Raw genomic sequence first — 12,353 nt, forward strand, 5'->3', positions numbered from 1 at the left:
TGTTTCAGGCACGTCCAGCTGGGAGGAGGCCTCGGGGAAGACCCAGGACTAGGTGGAGAGATTACATCTCCACACTGGCCTGGGAATGCCTCGGGGCCGCCCAGTCAGAGCTGGTTAATGTGGCTCGGGATAGGGAAGTTTGGGGCCCCCTGCTGGAGCAGCTGCCCCCGCGACCCGACTTCGGATAAGCGGTTGAAGATGGATGGATGGATGGATTTCATTTTCAGCTGCTGCCACGTTCTTTTAATGCCTGCAGGATTGCACCTACATGAAAATTAAAATTAGTTTTAATACATACTGTTCTTCCAGTTTCACCTCTGATATTTTAACAGTTGGGTACTCTAAAATAGTTATTAATTACTAACTAAAAATGACATCTTCAACAGTGTAATTAGATTAATATAATAATTACTGTCTCTAGAAAGTATTGGTCTACTTATTACTAATTACTTTATAAATCCCATATCAACCTCAACCACTTGAACAATACAAGAAGAGACAAGAAACTGCACTTTTAATGCTTTCAGATAAACAATATACAATTGCATGAATTATTCTTGAATTGACCAAAGTGTGTAGAGGGAGAAGGTTACATTAAAAATATACCTTTTAAAATGTGATGTTAAATCCACTATTGTTTTATACAGAATTGTTTTATCGTCTATGCAGCATTTAATGCAATTACATCAGATTTGACTTTAAATTACAGAAGAATTAAGAGTAACCCCTTTAAATAAATTACAGTATTTAGATTTCTTAATAATGAATTACACCCAACACTTTATAACAGTAATTCAAATGTAAACTCACACATTGACTCGAGCAGCTATTTTCTCCCAAGCTAACTCTCTGTCCTTCCCCGCTTCTGCCGTGTTGCTTTTAAAACAAATATGTGTTCGTACTCTCCATAAGCTTGCAGAAGCACGTCTAGTTCTGCGGGTGAGAAAGACAATATGCAGACCTCTTTTTTTTCTGCCGCTGTTGCCATGGTGACTCATAATATCTGCGCTCCATTGATAATGGCTTTTTATAGTTGTGGCGCACTCGCTTAACTCAGAGTCAGTCAACTTCGAGTTGATTGAACTAACTAATTTCAGCTGTTCTGTAACTGAAAACTCAGAGTTTCCCATCTCAGGGTAATTCAACTCAGAGTTCAAGTTTTAACTCAGAGTTGGTTGAACCTCCTTTCTGAAACAGGTCCCCGGGTGCCTCATCTCATCGTTTCTACACTTCAGTTTAGCAGCACGACAAAACAACAGAGCCATGTTGTTGCTCGTTCCGGGCATAGTACTTATCTCTCAGCGCTATATCCTTCAATGTGTTTCTCTAGCACAGAACACGCTTCATTAATGCCCTTCCGTGCTGCAGACGCGATTATTTTAACGACAGGAGATCTAGCGTAAAAAAAAAGTGAACAGCAATATAGATGGATACCGACTGTCACGTATTACCATCAGCCCCTGATGTTTTCAAATCTACAAATGCCCCCTGAGTAGACCTATAAACTGAGGAGAGAACGAATTAGAATGAACCCCCAGCCAAAGGGTACATTAATCATGATGATTAGGATTCATGACAACCATTTATTTAAAATACCACAATGTAGCGCAGTATCTTTTATTTAATTTATTTTTAATCTGTTTTATTTGTACTATATATTTACTGTATTTACGTGGATGTGACTGTTTACAGTGTTGGACGCGTCAGAGGAGAGCATGCGCACTGAGGTCACACTGCAGACAGAGGGGGGTTACTGACAGAAACGCTGCGCATCAGTGACATGACCCTCAAACAACATGATCTCTCCTCTCTCTCTCGACTTCAGTAGAGCGGAGTGAGACGACGATTTGTATTTGGGTTTCCGTGTCTCGTGTGTACCGCCAAGAATGACGCGTTTGGCCTGAATCTCGCAGACATGTCGTTGTCCGGCCCTCATAAAGCCGGCAGAGCGCATCTGAAGGACGACAAATGTAAGCAGCAGAAATGCATTTCCTTTCTGTTCTATCAAGCGGTGCGGGACCTGAAGCCGGTGTGGATGCTGGAGGACATGCGGACCATGGAGACATTTTACTGGGAGGAGGACGCGAAACAGAGAACCTACACGCCGTCCGAAGCGCTGCTCTACGCGATCGTGCACGACCACCAGGCGTACGCGCAATATCTGCTCGGCCATTATTCGGACGAGGCGCTGGCCATGCCGGGCGAGCGGTTCTGCTGCTGTCCGTCCTCCGCGCCGCATTTGGCCATGGCTGTCCGTTACGATAGACGGGACATCCTGGGTCACATTTTACAGGTGGCACATCGGACGCCGAGTCTGCGCTCGTACATGAACCGCGGCGGCTGTTTCCATCTGGAGGACGGTAAGACCCCGCTCCACCTGGCCTGCGAGCTGCTGCGCGCTGACGCCGTCATTCTGTTGCTAGGCAACGGCGCGTCCCCGCAGGCGGTGGACCACAACGGCATGACGCCGCTGGACCTCATTCTGCAGCAGCTGGTGGACTCCAAAGTGAACACAGGGGCCAAAAAGTCGTGCTTGGACAAGCTGTTGATGTTCATGCCAGAGATGCGTTTCAAAATGAAGAGTTCCCTGGAGAAAGAGCACGTGTGCTGGTCCAGAGTTCTCGGGGAGGACAAGCTCAACTACCTCGTCGGGAAGAATCCGGCTCCGCTTTTCCTCATCGCGATGCAACGAATCCTGGCGCAGCTGCCACCTGAGCAATTCCCCAAGAGCCTGGACGAGCTTCCCATTCCCACCTCTCTGAAACCCCTGCCCAAGCCCATTTTAAAGTGGCCTGAAACCATCTGAAGTATTTATACAGCTGTTGGAGCATGAATTATGTCTGTGGCATGAAAAGTATATGATAACTGAGCAAAATGAGAGCAATGTTGTCTTAATTTTAGCCATTTTTACTAATATATTGCTAATAGATTACATTTATGACTGATTAAAAGGAATAGTTTACCCAAAAATTCATTTACTCACCCTTACATCACTCTAAATATGTATTTATATTAAAATAATACCGTGTAGATATTATGGCAATAGTTTAAGGGCCAAAATTTGTCAACTAATTTAAATAATTTGGAGACAGCAAGATGATTTTTTTGAGTTACAAATCAAGATAATACCAGGGGTGTAAAGTATCGAATTACAAATACTAAAGTTACTGTAATTAACAACTTTTCCCCTGGAATTGTACTTTTTCAAAAATTTTATACTTTTACTTGAGTACATTTTAAATTCTCTACTGAAGTAACTATACTTTTACTGTTTTTTATTATTTTTATTTGAAGTAAAATAATACTGTAATTTAATTTTTATCAATGAACATGATAGAGTGCCGAAGTTATGACGTCACTTTGTAGGACAATTCTGAAGTTAGCGGCGCATGGGTTCACTCGATCGAAAAGCTATGCATTTTCCCCATAGACTTTTGGAAAATCGCAAAAAATAAGATCTGTGTTCAACAAAGAGTTGTGACCCTTACACGTTTTGTCTATCAAGATAATATTTACAAGTTAATCCAAAATTTATACATTTTGAAGCCTAAATAAAGCCGTCAGATATAAAATGCTAACGGTAGGCTATAAACGGACTACAGCACACCATGGTCGCGGATCAACGTCATCATCAAGCTTCCTCAAACTTTATTTAAAAAACACGCTCGCTCATTATGATCTGCGCTGTGTATGAACACTTATCCACTTTTTCATGAGAAATATTGCCCATTCATTTTTTCCAAAAATGTTAGAAACTAATTTTGTTTATGCGTGCCTCTCTGAGATTTTTTTAAAATCTTTTGTTAATGTTTTATTTATTCGTTTATTATTTTGTTAGTTTATATAAACCTTAATATTATTTTCTTTGTGATTAAGATTATTATGCCTGATCATTGTGCCCCAAATAAACTTTAAAGATTATTTTTCACTGTATTATGTTTGATTGTATGTTTGCATACCATTTGCTAATTCGCCAGAAAAAAACCCGCGATTTTACCATCTCATAAGCACTAACGTTAGCTATGGCCGTATCAATTTCCAATCTTATGTCCTTTTTCTTAGACGATAGAAAAACCATAGATCGAGGAGAGAACCACTATAAATCTGGACATGTAGAACAGTGCAGATTAGGTGCTGGTTTACTTGCCGGTATTGTAAGGGCCAGCATGAGGGACAAGGTTTATCGAGTCTCGGTAAGTAAAACTAGGGAGAGATAGAGGATAACGTTATGTATATTAACTGAAAGGTAAACTTCTAAGAACGCGAGGCTGAAACGCGGGCTAGTGAGAGATTTCCTGTTTGTCATGATGACGTCTAAAGTCCCCGCCAAAGGATGTAGTCCCTTTTAGCAACTTGTTAGCAATCACCGTTTTTAAGACACAGTAAAGTTTAAAAAACCATAAGCAGGTTATAACTGGTGTGTTTTATTTCATAGATCAAAACGTGAAAATATTTAGAGGCTTTGTTAACCACAGACCTTATTTCAGGCGATTTAGCAAAAACCCATTCAAAAAACCCATAGACTTTAGGGCGAGGGAACCGGAAGTGCTAAAATGCTAACTCACTTCCGTGTTTTGGCCTACAAAGTGACGTCATAACTTCGGCATTCTATTGTCTAGGGAGAGTCTTGTGACTCCCGTCAAATCAAATCACACGTAAGAAACTTGAACGGCAGCTGCAGCTCTGTCACCAACTGTGGAGGATGCCTCGAGCACAGTTCAACACCTGAACATCACAGCTGCACCTGAAATGGATTTTTGCAATGAAAAAGGCCAATTGCATGATTGTGTCATGTGAGTTTAACTTGCTCAAGCCAGATATCAGTATTAATCCTGCCTCTAATTTGAAGAAACATATTGAGGAAAATTTCATATTTCTGCTTACTTGATTCTATGTGTCCATAATGTAGCCTGTAAATGAACTCATTTAAAATATATCACTGAGATTATTGGGTTTGATGTGAGAGATTAATGCAATGTTATCAATAGAACGGGGCGATAAAATGATCTAGATGTTTATTGGAAAAAAGAGAGATGTCCTCGATTAAATTTTGAGTAGTTTTCTATATTTAGCCTATGATCTACATCTAGAACAGGGGTGTTCATTACATCAATCGCGATAGCAAGACAACCACTGGTTGGTTGATCTAGATGAAATATAAATTATTTACTTTTTATTTCCAGAGGTCTGTAGCTGCGCACTGTTTAATTTACAGGTGGCTAATGTTTGAGCGCTAATGCGCTCTAAATGATCAAATACGCTTTATAATTCCGCCAATGCCCATCTTGGGAAATGAGAAAAACACTCACTACTTTTGGCTGAATAACTTGAGTATCTTTTCATGTAATAGAATAAAACAGTGATATTTTTTTATTACATTGTTCATTTTTTAAATAGTACTGACCCCTGATGTAGAGAGTGTTAATTGGTATAATAAGTTACCAGGAAAGTAGAGATGATAAAATAATTTATAATTATGCTTATCCTTTATAAAGATCAACATTTGTAAAGCAATAATTCAGCAGAATATTCCACCTAGGGATGTCCCGATCCGATACCTAGATCGGTATCGCATCGATACTGACGTTTTTAGACGGATCGGGTATCGGTCCAACGAGCCCGACCCAAATCCGATACTATGTGTTAGTCATGTTCGTTACTGTCAAGCTTAAAAAATGACATAAAAGAACTGTTAAAACACCATTAAAGCGGTTCATATGACTAGTGCATTTTATTCAAAGCCACTTGAAGCCACGTGATAGCTCTGTGAATTGCAATAGGCTGTGTTTAATAAGTAAACATATATGTTCTTGCACGCGCAGCTTCAGCGCGGTAGTGAATGGTGCTTTTACACACACGCGCACGGCTATTTATAGCCTTCACACGTGCACAATATTTGTGCGCTACAAACGAACATCTCAGATGTAGATGCTCAGCAGTTCGGTTCACTTATAATATGGACTTAGAACGGCACTGCAGGTGCATTTAACCAGAATTTAAATAAGAAGCGAATTAAACTGTGAATAAAAAGGGTGAGGGTTTAAAAGTTAAAGCTGTCACTGGAGACTCACGGAGAGGCAGAGATATGAACTCTGCAGGGTTTATTGAGCAGAGGATTGAAACAGTGATGTAAATATTGTGAGTAAATTCAGTTAAGCAGAGTGGCAAACAGCAGGTAAGTAATATCCAGACAGTGTATAGATATGATGAAAGAGATAACTCAAAACAATTTTATGATACATGCAGGCAATAATGAAGACACATGATTGACATAGTAGAAAGTTCTGCACTGTAAAATCCAATTAGTTCAGCTTACTTGAAAAAAGCATGCAAACCGATTGCACTTAAAAAACTAAGTACAGTGGAATAGGTATTGCGTGTTGTAGTAACAAATCCTTGTTTAGTATAGTAAACTTACTCTTGAGTTTAAGTTACTAAAAAAAATGTGTGCAGTGTACTTGACAATTTACTTAAGATGTACTCCTGACTTAGTATAGACTACACAGAATTACTATTTCAAACAACTAAGTAATACCATGTGAACTTTGCTTTGTGTGTACTCTAAACACAATTATTTAAGTTGGGCTAACTAATGTGACAATTCTTGCAACTTAGAATTTCTTGTTTTTAGTTACTTGAAGAGCGTATTTGATAGTAACTCTTACTTCTGTAAATTAAGCACTTCATACATTCATTTTACCTTTTTCAATTTACAGTAATCAATTGACATTGAGATTGTTGTTATTCAGAATAACAATCTCAAACACCAAATGCTCACCTATATGTTAACTCTGTTCTGCAAACTCACTATGTGTCACATAAATGTACCAGGAAGTATCATAAAATAGGAATATTTAACACACAACCACATTATACTTGAAACAGGTTTATTCTTTGAAACTTAACCATTGGTATTTATTTTCCAATGTTAAAATCAAAGTACTAAAACCTTTTGAATCTGGTATAAAGTATGCATTACCTTGACATTTATTCTGATTATATTTTATCATCTTATTGGTACAGATAAACCTTGTTATTTCAAATCAATCAAATTTTAGCGCAGGATTTCAGGATTTTGACTTCTTGACTTGGCCGATAAGTAATTGAAATTTTTTTTAACCGTGATTATTTATAGGAGTATGAATTTTTGAGAAATATACTTGATTTTATGAGTGTATCCGGTACAGAGATGTTTACTGGGAAAACAGTCAAATCTGTACTTTAGATAGCTGATAGAGATACTAATTGGTTTTGAAGAGATTAAAATGTTAGTCATTACTATACTATCAGTACCACTTGAAGACAAAATTCAGACTAAACTGATCAATATCAAGGTATTAGCGCCAACCCCAGAATATGTCTTCTCACAAAACCAGACACACTTATTACACTGTACTTTTGAAGATTTTTTTTTATTTTTATATTTTATGGCAGAGTGAAAGCAACACCCAGGGGTGTGAACAACAGACTCTGTTGGACTGAGTGTTTGCCTATCTGCACATATACATCGGTACCAAAATTGTTCTTCAATAATCTTCCAATAAAATACAGTACATAAAACTTTCTTTTGTGGAAAAACTATTCCAACTCTGACCTTTTATTTAACAATCCTGAACAACTGCTTTGCTTTTGTAATAACAATAAAGTTTAAAGAACAAACTTGGCAAAGAATGAACTGCTGACAAGGACAAGTGACATCCAGTTAGTGTACAAAAATGACAGGGTAATAACAATGCCAACAGATCTCACACATGTATGAATGAACTGCAGCCTCTAAATGTAACTTGCTGATGAACCCAGTGGCTGATATAAAACAATATGAAAGGAGTGCCTTAATTTAGTTTAAGGAACACGTCGACTTTTAGGACTTTAGCTTATTCATCGTATCTCCCAGAGTTAGAAAAGTCCATACATACCCTTTTCATCTCCATGCGTCACGTAACTCTGTCTGACGCATCAACTGCTAGCCTAGCTTAGCACAAAGACTGTAAGTAAATGGCTTCCGCTAGCATGCTGCTCCCAATACAAATTGTGATTTGACTATACAAATCACAACATTTAAATTGGAAAATGTTGGCGTTATGTTGTGATTTATTGGGAGCAGTATGCTAGCTGAAGCCATTTACTTCCAGTCTTAGTGCTAAGCTAGGCTAGCGTGTGTGCATCAGACAGAGTTACGGACGACAGAGATGAAAAGGGTATCTATGGACTTATCTAACTCTGGGGGATACGGTGAATAAGCTAAAGTCCCAAAAAGTCGGCGTGTTCCTTTAACAATTAAAAGCAACTGGACCCACTTTCATAAAGAAATGAGATTGTATGCCAAATGTCACTCTTGAATTTTACCATTCTAACTCAACAGGAGATTTTTAAGACTTTGAAGTTTGGGGGGGAGTTTGTTCTCTCCCAGGCCAAGCATCACTCGTTGAATAAAACCAAACGTGTTTTTCATTGGTTTTGGGTAGTCCAAGTGTAGCGCATATGAGAGTCCAAACAAGAGGCAAAGTGCTTGAGGTAGGTTCTCGAGATTGTCCATTACAATACCTCCTTCCAGAATGATGGCAGTAGACACCGGGTCAAGATGGAGATGATTTGGAGAGAGGGGCGCATCTTCACTGATGACAGTCAGCAACCCTACAGATACCTGAGCCCAGGCCTCATTACTGTCAGAATCCTGTATACAACCAAAGAAAAACAACATTACAACAGGTAAATGTTGATGGACATTATCAATTGTCATCAAGTCGTCTGTCCTGCCAACACTTCCCTCCAGCCTATTTTTATTTAAGTTTTCACTTTACACCCAGCTTAATAACATGAATAAAATTAAGCTCTGATGTCTGTCCTGATATACAACTTATTCAGATGTTATTGCTGTTACAGCTAGTGTATGTGAGGGAGAGAAATGTTCTACCTCTTGTGCAAAACCCACAATTGCAGCATGACAAGTGGGTTGTTGTGTTGTTGTTTTTATCTCGTCTGAATCTTAAATATGCAAAAGTTGTATTTCTATAATTTCACAGGAGCTAGGCTGGTAGCATCACCCTGCTGGTATACACTGAACTGTCACAGCATGCAGCCCATCTTTGTTCTGAACTCACAGTGATATACATGTGCTCCTTTAAGATGTGAGAACTTACAAAGCAGGTGCTGTAGAATGTACTGGAGTCATCACCAAGCAGAACAGAGATGCCTTGGAGAACAAGGGTACGCACTGCTGTCACATCTGGTTTCTAGAAGTGGATAGAACAAATAAAGTTGAAGATTATGCAACATTCAAAAGTTACAATACAAAAACACATTTTTAAAAGTGTATATGAAAAAGGTGCCACCATGTATGCTTAACAGTGCAGAGAACAGTTGCCAATTGGAGTAGTTATTTAATCTAATCCACAGCAAAAACTTAAGTCTATAGTAGACTGACCCTTGAATCAATTTGTTGCACAATTTCAGCCAGTTTCTCTCCAACACTTCCTTTCTTGGACTTGAAAATTGCAAGAAAGCGTGGTGTGTAGCGGTCCATAGCACCAAAAAAGTCACTATTCAAGTTAGTCGCAGCTATCCTGTTGAACTCAGCAAACACCTACAAGACACAGGAAAGAAATGTGAGTGAGTAGACTGGCTTGAGCCAGTTTGGAAATTTTGGAAAACCTTTGGTTACCAGTCCTAAAACCTAAATACACACTATGTCATGAAAAAGAAAAAGAAAAAAACATAAACATCAGTACGTACTTGTCTTTCTGTAAAAAGGGCTGGCCAGCGCTCCTTCAGGGTTTTCACTGGAAGTTCAGCCTCCACAATCTCCCGTCTCCGCAGTGGGAAGGTGCATAAGCAATCGTGATGAAGACATGGTATTGGTTGTTGCCGAGTAAAGCCTCCATGTTTTAGGCGATAGTGTTTCAACAACTGTCCTCTTTTGTCTGTAGAAAAAATACACTGCTTACAGGTCCACTGCATCTGCAAGAAATTATTGTAAGTGGAAATTTTAGGTGTAAGTTGTAAGTCTTCGGTCGTCTTATGTGCATGTGTTCAATCGCACAGACTTCACTCGGTTAAAAACTTGAGATGACGTTACAAGTCGCGGTAGATATTTTACAAGCACGGACTAGGTGACTTTAAAGTAGCATTGAACACACAGGGTGCAGATGTTGGTTTCGGTTGTTTGATAGGCTGTGTCATTGACAAGGAAGGAAGATTTGCAGGCTGATCAACATCCCGCCCCTCCTGTGACCCATGGTTTGACTATATTGATGTTTTTCCACTGCATGGTACGGTACGGCTCCACCTCTGTGGTACCACCTCTGTTTAGGTGGTACCACAGAGTGTATATATATATATAATATCCTCCAAAATGTTGTCTACTTCTTACCTCCAGTGTACTCCAGCCCGCACTGACAAAGCAGCTGTGAAGAGCCCTCAAGGCAGTTGTCACAAGCACTTCTGTAAAGGACAAAGAATGTCTTAGTTAAAAGAAAGCTCCACTTACAGTCATGTGATTTGTAGATTAAAGACACATGTGTATACTTTAAAAGCATTACAGAAAATTGCTTGTTTTCCAATATAAATATAAAAAGGTATATATCCTCTTATGAATATTTGAAGATTCAGATTGAGTTTAAACAATTCGAAAAATTTATATAAACAATCCTGACTTAAGTATAATTACAGCAATATTAGCAACCACATTTACTTAAAGAAATAATAGTACTTGTTGGAAAGAAAGTGTTGGTTTGTGACTAGCTTTATACTAAAAAAACGTTTAAAGTACATTCTGATAAATCAGTGCATTAGCAGCATTTTATTTAAATTATTTGATCTTCAAGACTTTTGCAAGAGTCACAAGATAAATCTGAACCTGTGCTGCGAGATGATAATTTTTAGAGGAAAGAAGAAAGTATAATTCAGACGTTTCATACATAAACCACAACGTTTCTTTCATCTATTTTACACACAAGTTTGCAATAGATTAAACAGAAACTAGTAGTAAAGTTACTTATGTTCTCTTAATCGTCCGACCAATATGGCTGCAAACTGTGTAGCCTAGCTTACAAAAAGCCCCAGTCCATCCAGAAAAACGCGATTAGCGATCGCATGATTCAAAGCATTAGGCTATCAGCCAAAGTCCGCATTTTTTTTTCAAATACGACGCATAAATTAAAGATTTCCGCGCAAAATATGCAGAGCTTGTATGATTTCACAATCCCCACATTTTCGTTGCAAAAAAGTCACATATATCTTAGCAGAAAGTTGAAAAATGTTGCGTTTGTTCCACAAAAGCAGTCTCCTCTTCACCTTCACCCTTTCACCTGTTGCCATGGGAACGTTCTGAGGTGACGAAATGTTTTGCTAGTTCCCACAATTTTATCGCATAAAACTGCATAAATAGCTCGCATATTCAAGGTTTTTTGTCCGCAACAATCACCAATAATCTCCGCGTTTTTCTGGAAGGACTGATGCAGCAAATGTAATCGATAGGCCAACATTAATTTGTTACTCGGATATGTCTGTGTTGTTAATACCCAACATTCGACCAAAATACACTATCAACTCGGGGAAAACTAAAATTAACTGTATAGCTACTACATTAACAATGTGAGTATTTCTACTTTCAGTTAAAATAGATTTTCAAACGTGGGGGAATGCCGCCTAAAATATGCCCGAACAAGTGCTCTGCCCGTTCAAATAAAAACAAAACAAACAAACAAAAAACTTTATTATCTATCAACCAGTGTTAGAAATGTGTCTTTGGTTAAAAGGGATCACATATCACACACAGATCACAATTTAAAATTTTTACAAAGAAAAAAATAAGTTAGGCCTGCCTTAGGCTACACTATGTAAAACAATAAAGGTTTGTGAATGTTTAACAAAAGCTAATGTGGAGGCAGCGGACAGAAACACAAATTCACACACAAATATTAACCTAATTCGTTTGAAAACTTACCTTATTATTCGACATGCGATGAAATCATTAACTTTTCAGCAAATGCGTCAGCACAGTCCGACAGGCACCACTGTGGTCTTGAGCACGAGACTAACCGTTGGTGACTTCTACTGAGCATGCTCACACCCAGCCCTGCTTGTTCTTCGGTTGAGTTCCAAATAGTCGCTCTAAGCAAGTTAAGATAACTTCAACAAAGTTATATTCAATCAAAACAATAAGTAAATAGCTTATTTCACCATGCAATTAACCGTTACTTTGTAATTATTCATAACCGACTACAGCTAACTCATTTATGCAAGTTATGACAACTATTGGAATTTACAGTGTAGGTTGAGTTCCAAATAGTCGCTCTAAGCAAGTTAAGATAACTTCAACAAAGTTATATTCACTCAAAACAATAAGTAAATAG

The 12,353-nt window shown here is 38.5% G+C and overlaps 2 protein-coding genes across 2 annotated transcripts; one reads left to right on the forward strand and one right to left on the reverse strand.

The window, feature by feature from the left end:
* The first annotated feature begins 1,751 nt into the window (after window positions 1-1,751).
* zgc:112001 (uncharacterized protein LOC550384 homolog) lies at window positions 1,752-6,880 on the forward strand. The gene has a single exon (XM_052095497.1). The coding sequence runs from the start codon at window positions 1,916-1,918 to the stop codon at window positions 2,804-2,806; it is 891 nt and encodes a 296-aa protein (XP_051951457.1). The 5' UTR covers window positions 1,752-1,915; the 3' UTR covers window positions 2,807-6,880.
* Window positions 6,881-8,224: 1,344 nt separating this feature from the next.
* Window positions 8,225-12,074, reverse strand: LOC127621774 (uncharacterized). The gene is made up of 6 exons (XM_052095498.1): window positions 11,945-12,074; window positions 10,370-10,440; window positions 9,733-9,957; window positions 9,425-9,583; window positions 9,141-9,233; window positions 8,225-8,674 (listed from the first exon to the last, which is right to left on the reverse strand). Exons 3-6 carry the CDS (start codon window positions 9,955-9,957, stop codon window positions 8,351-8,353), a joined length of 801 nt encoding a protein of 266 aa, XP_051951458.1. The 5' UTR covers window positions 10,370-10,440; window positions 11,945-12,074; the 3' UTR covers window positions 8,225-8,350.
* Between the last annotated feature and the right edge of the window lie 279 nt (window positions 12,075-12,353).

The sequence above is a fragment of the Xyrauchen texanus genome, chromosome 28 (assembly GCF_025860055.1).
Source record: "Xyrauchen texanus isolate HMW12.3.18 chromosome 28, RBS_HiC_50CHRs, whole genome shotgun sequence".
NCBI classification, from domain to species: Eukaryota; Metazoa; Chordata; class Actinopteri; order Cypriniformes; family Catostomidae; genus Xyrauchen; species Xyrauchen texanus.

What these genes read in the sequence shown, in the direction of transcription:
- zgc:112001 (XM_052095497.1), top strand. Translation starts at nt 1,916, where the DNA reads ATGTCGTTGTCCGGCCCTCATAAAGCCGGCAGAGCGCATCTGAAGGAC.
- LOC127621774 (XM_052095498.1), bottom strand. Translation starts at nt 9,957, where the DNA reads ATGCAGTGGACCTGTAAGCAGTGTATTTTTTCTACAGACAAAAGAGGA. An exon ending in CCCTTTTTACAGAAAGACAA is followed by an intron (nt 9,584 to 9,732) that starts GTACGTACTGAT and finishes TGTGTCTTGTAG; the next exon opens with GTGTTTGCTGAGTTCAACAG. An exon ending in TGCAACAAATTGATTCAAGG is followed by an intron (nt 9,234 to 9,424) that starts GTCAGTCTACTA and finishes ATCCACTTCTAG; the next exon opens with AAACCAGATGTGACAGCAGT.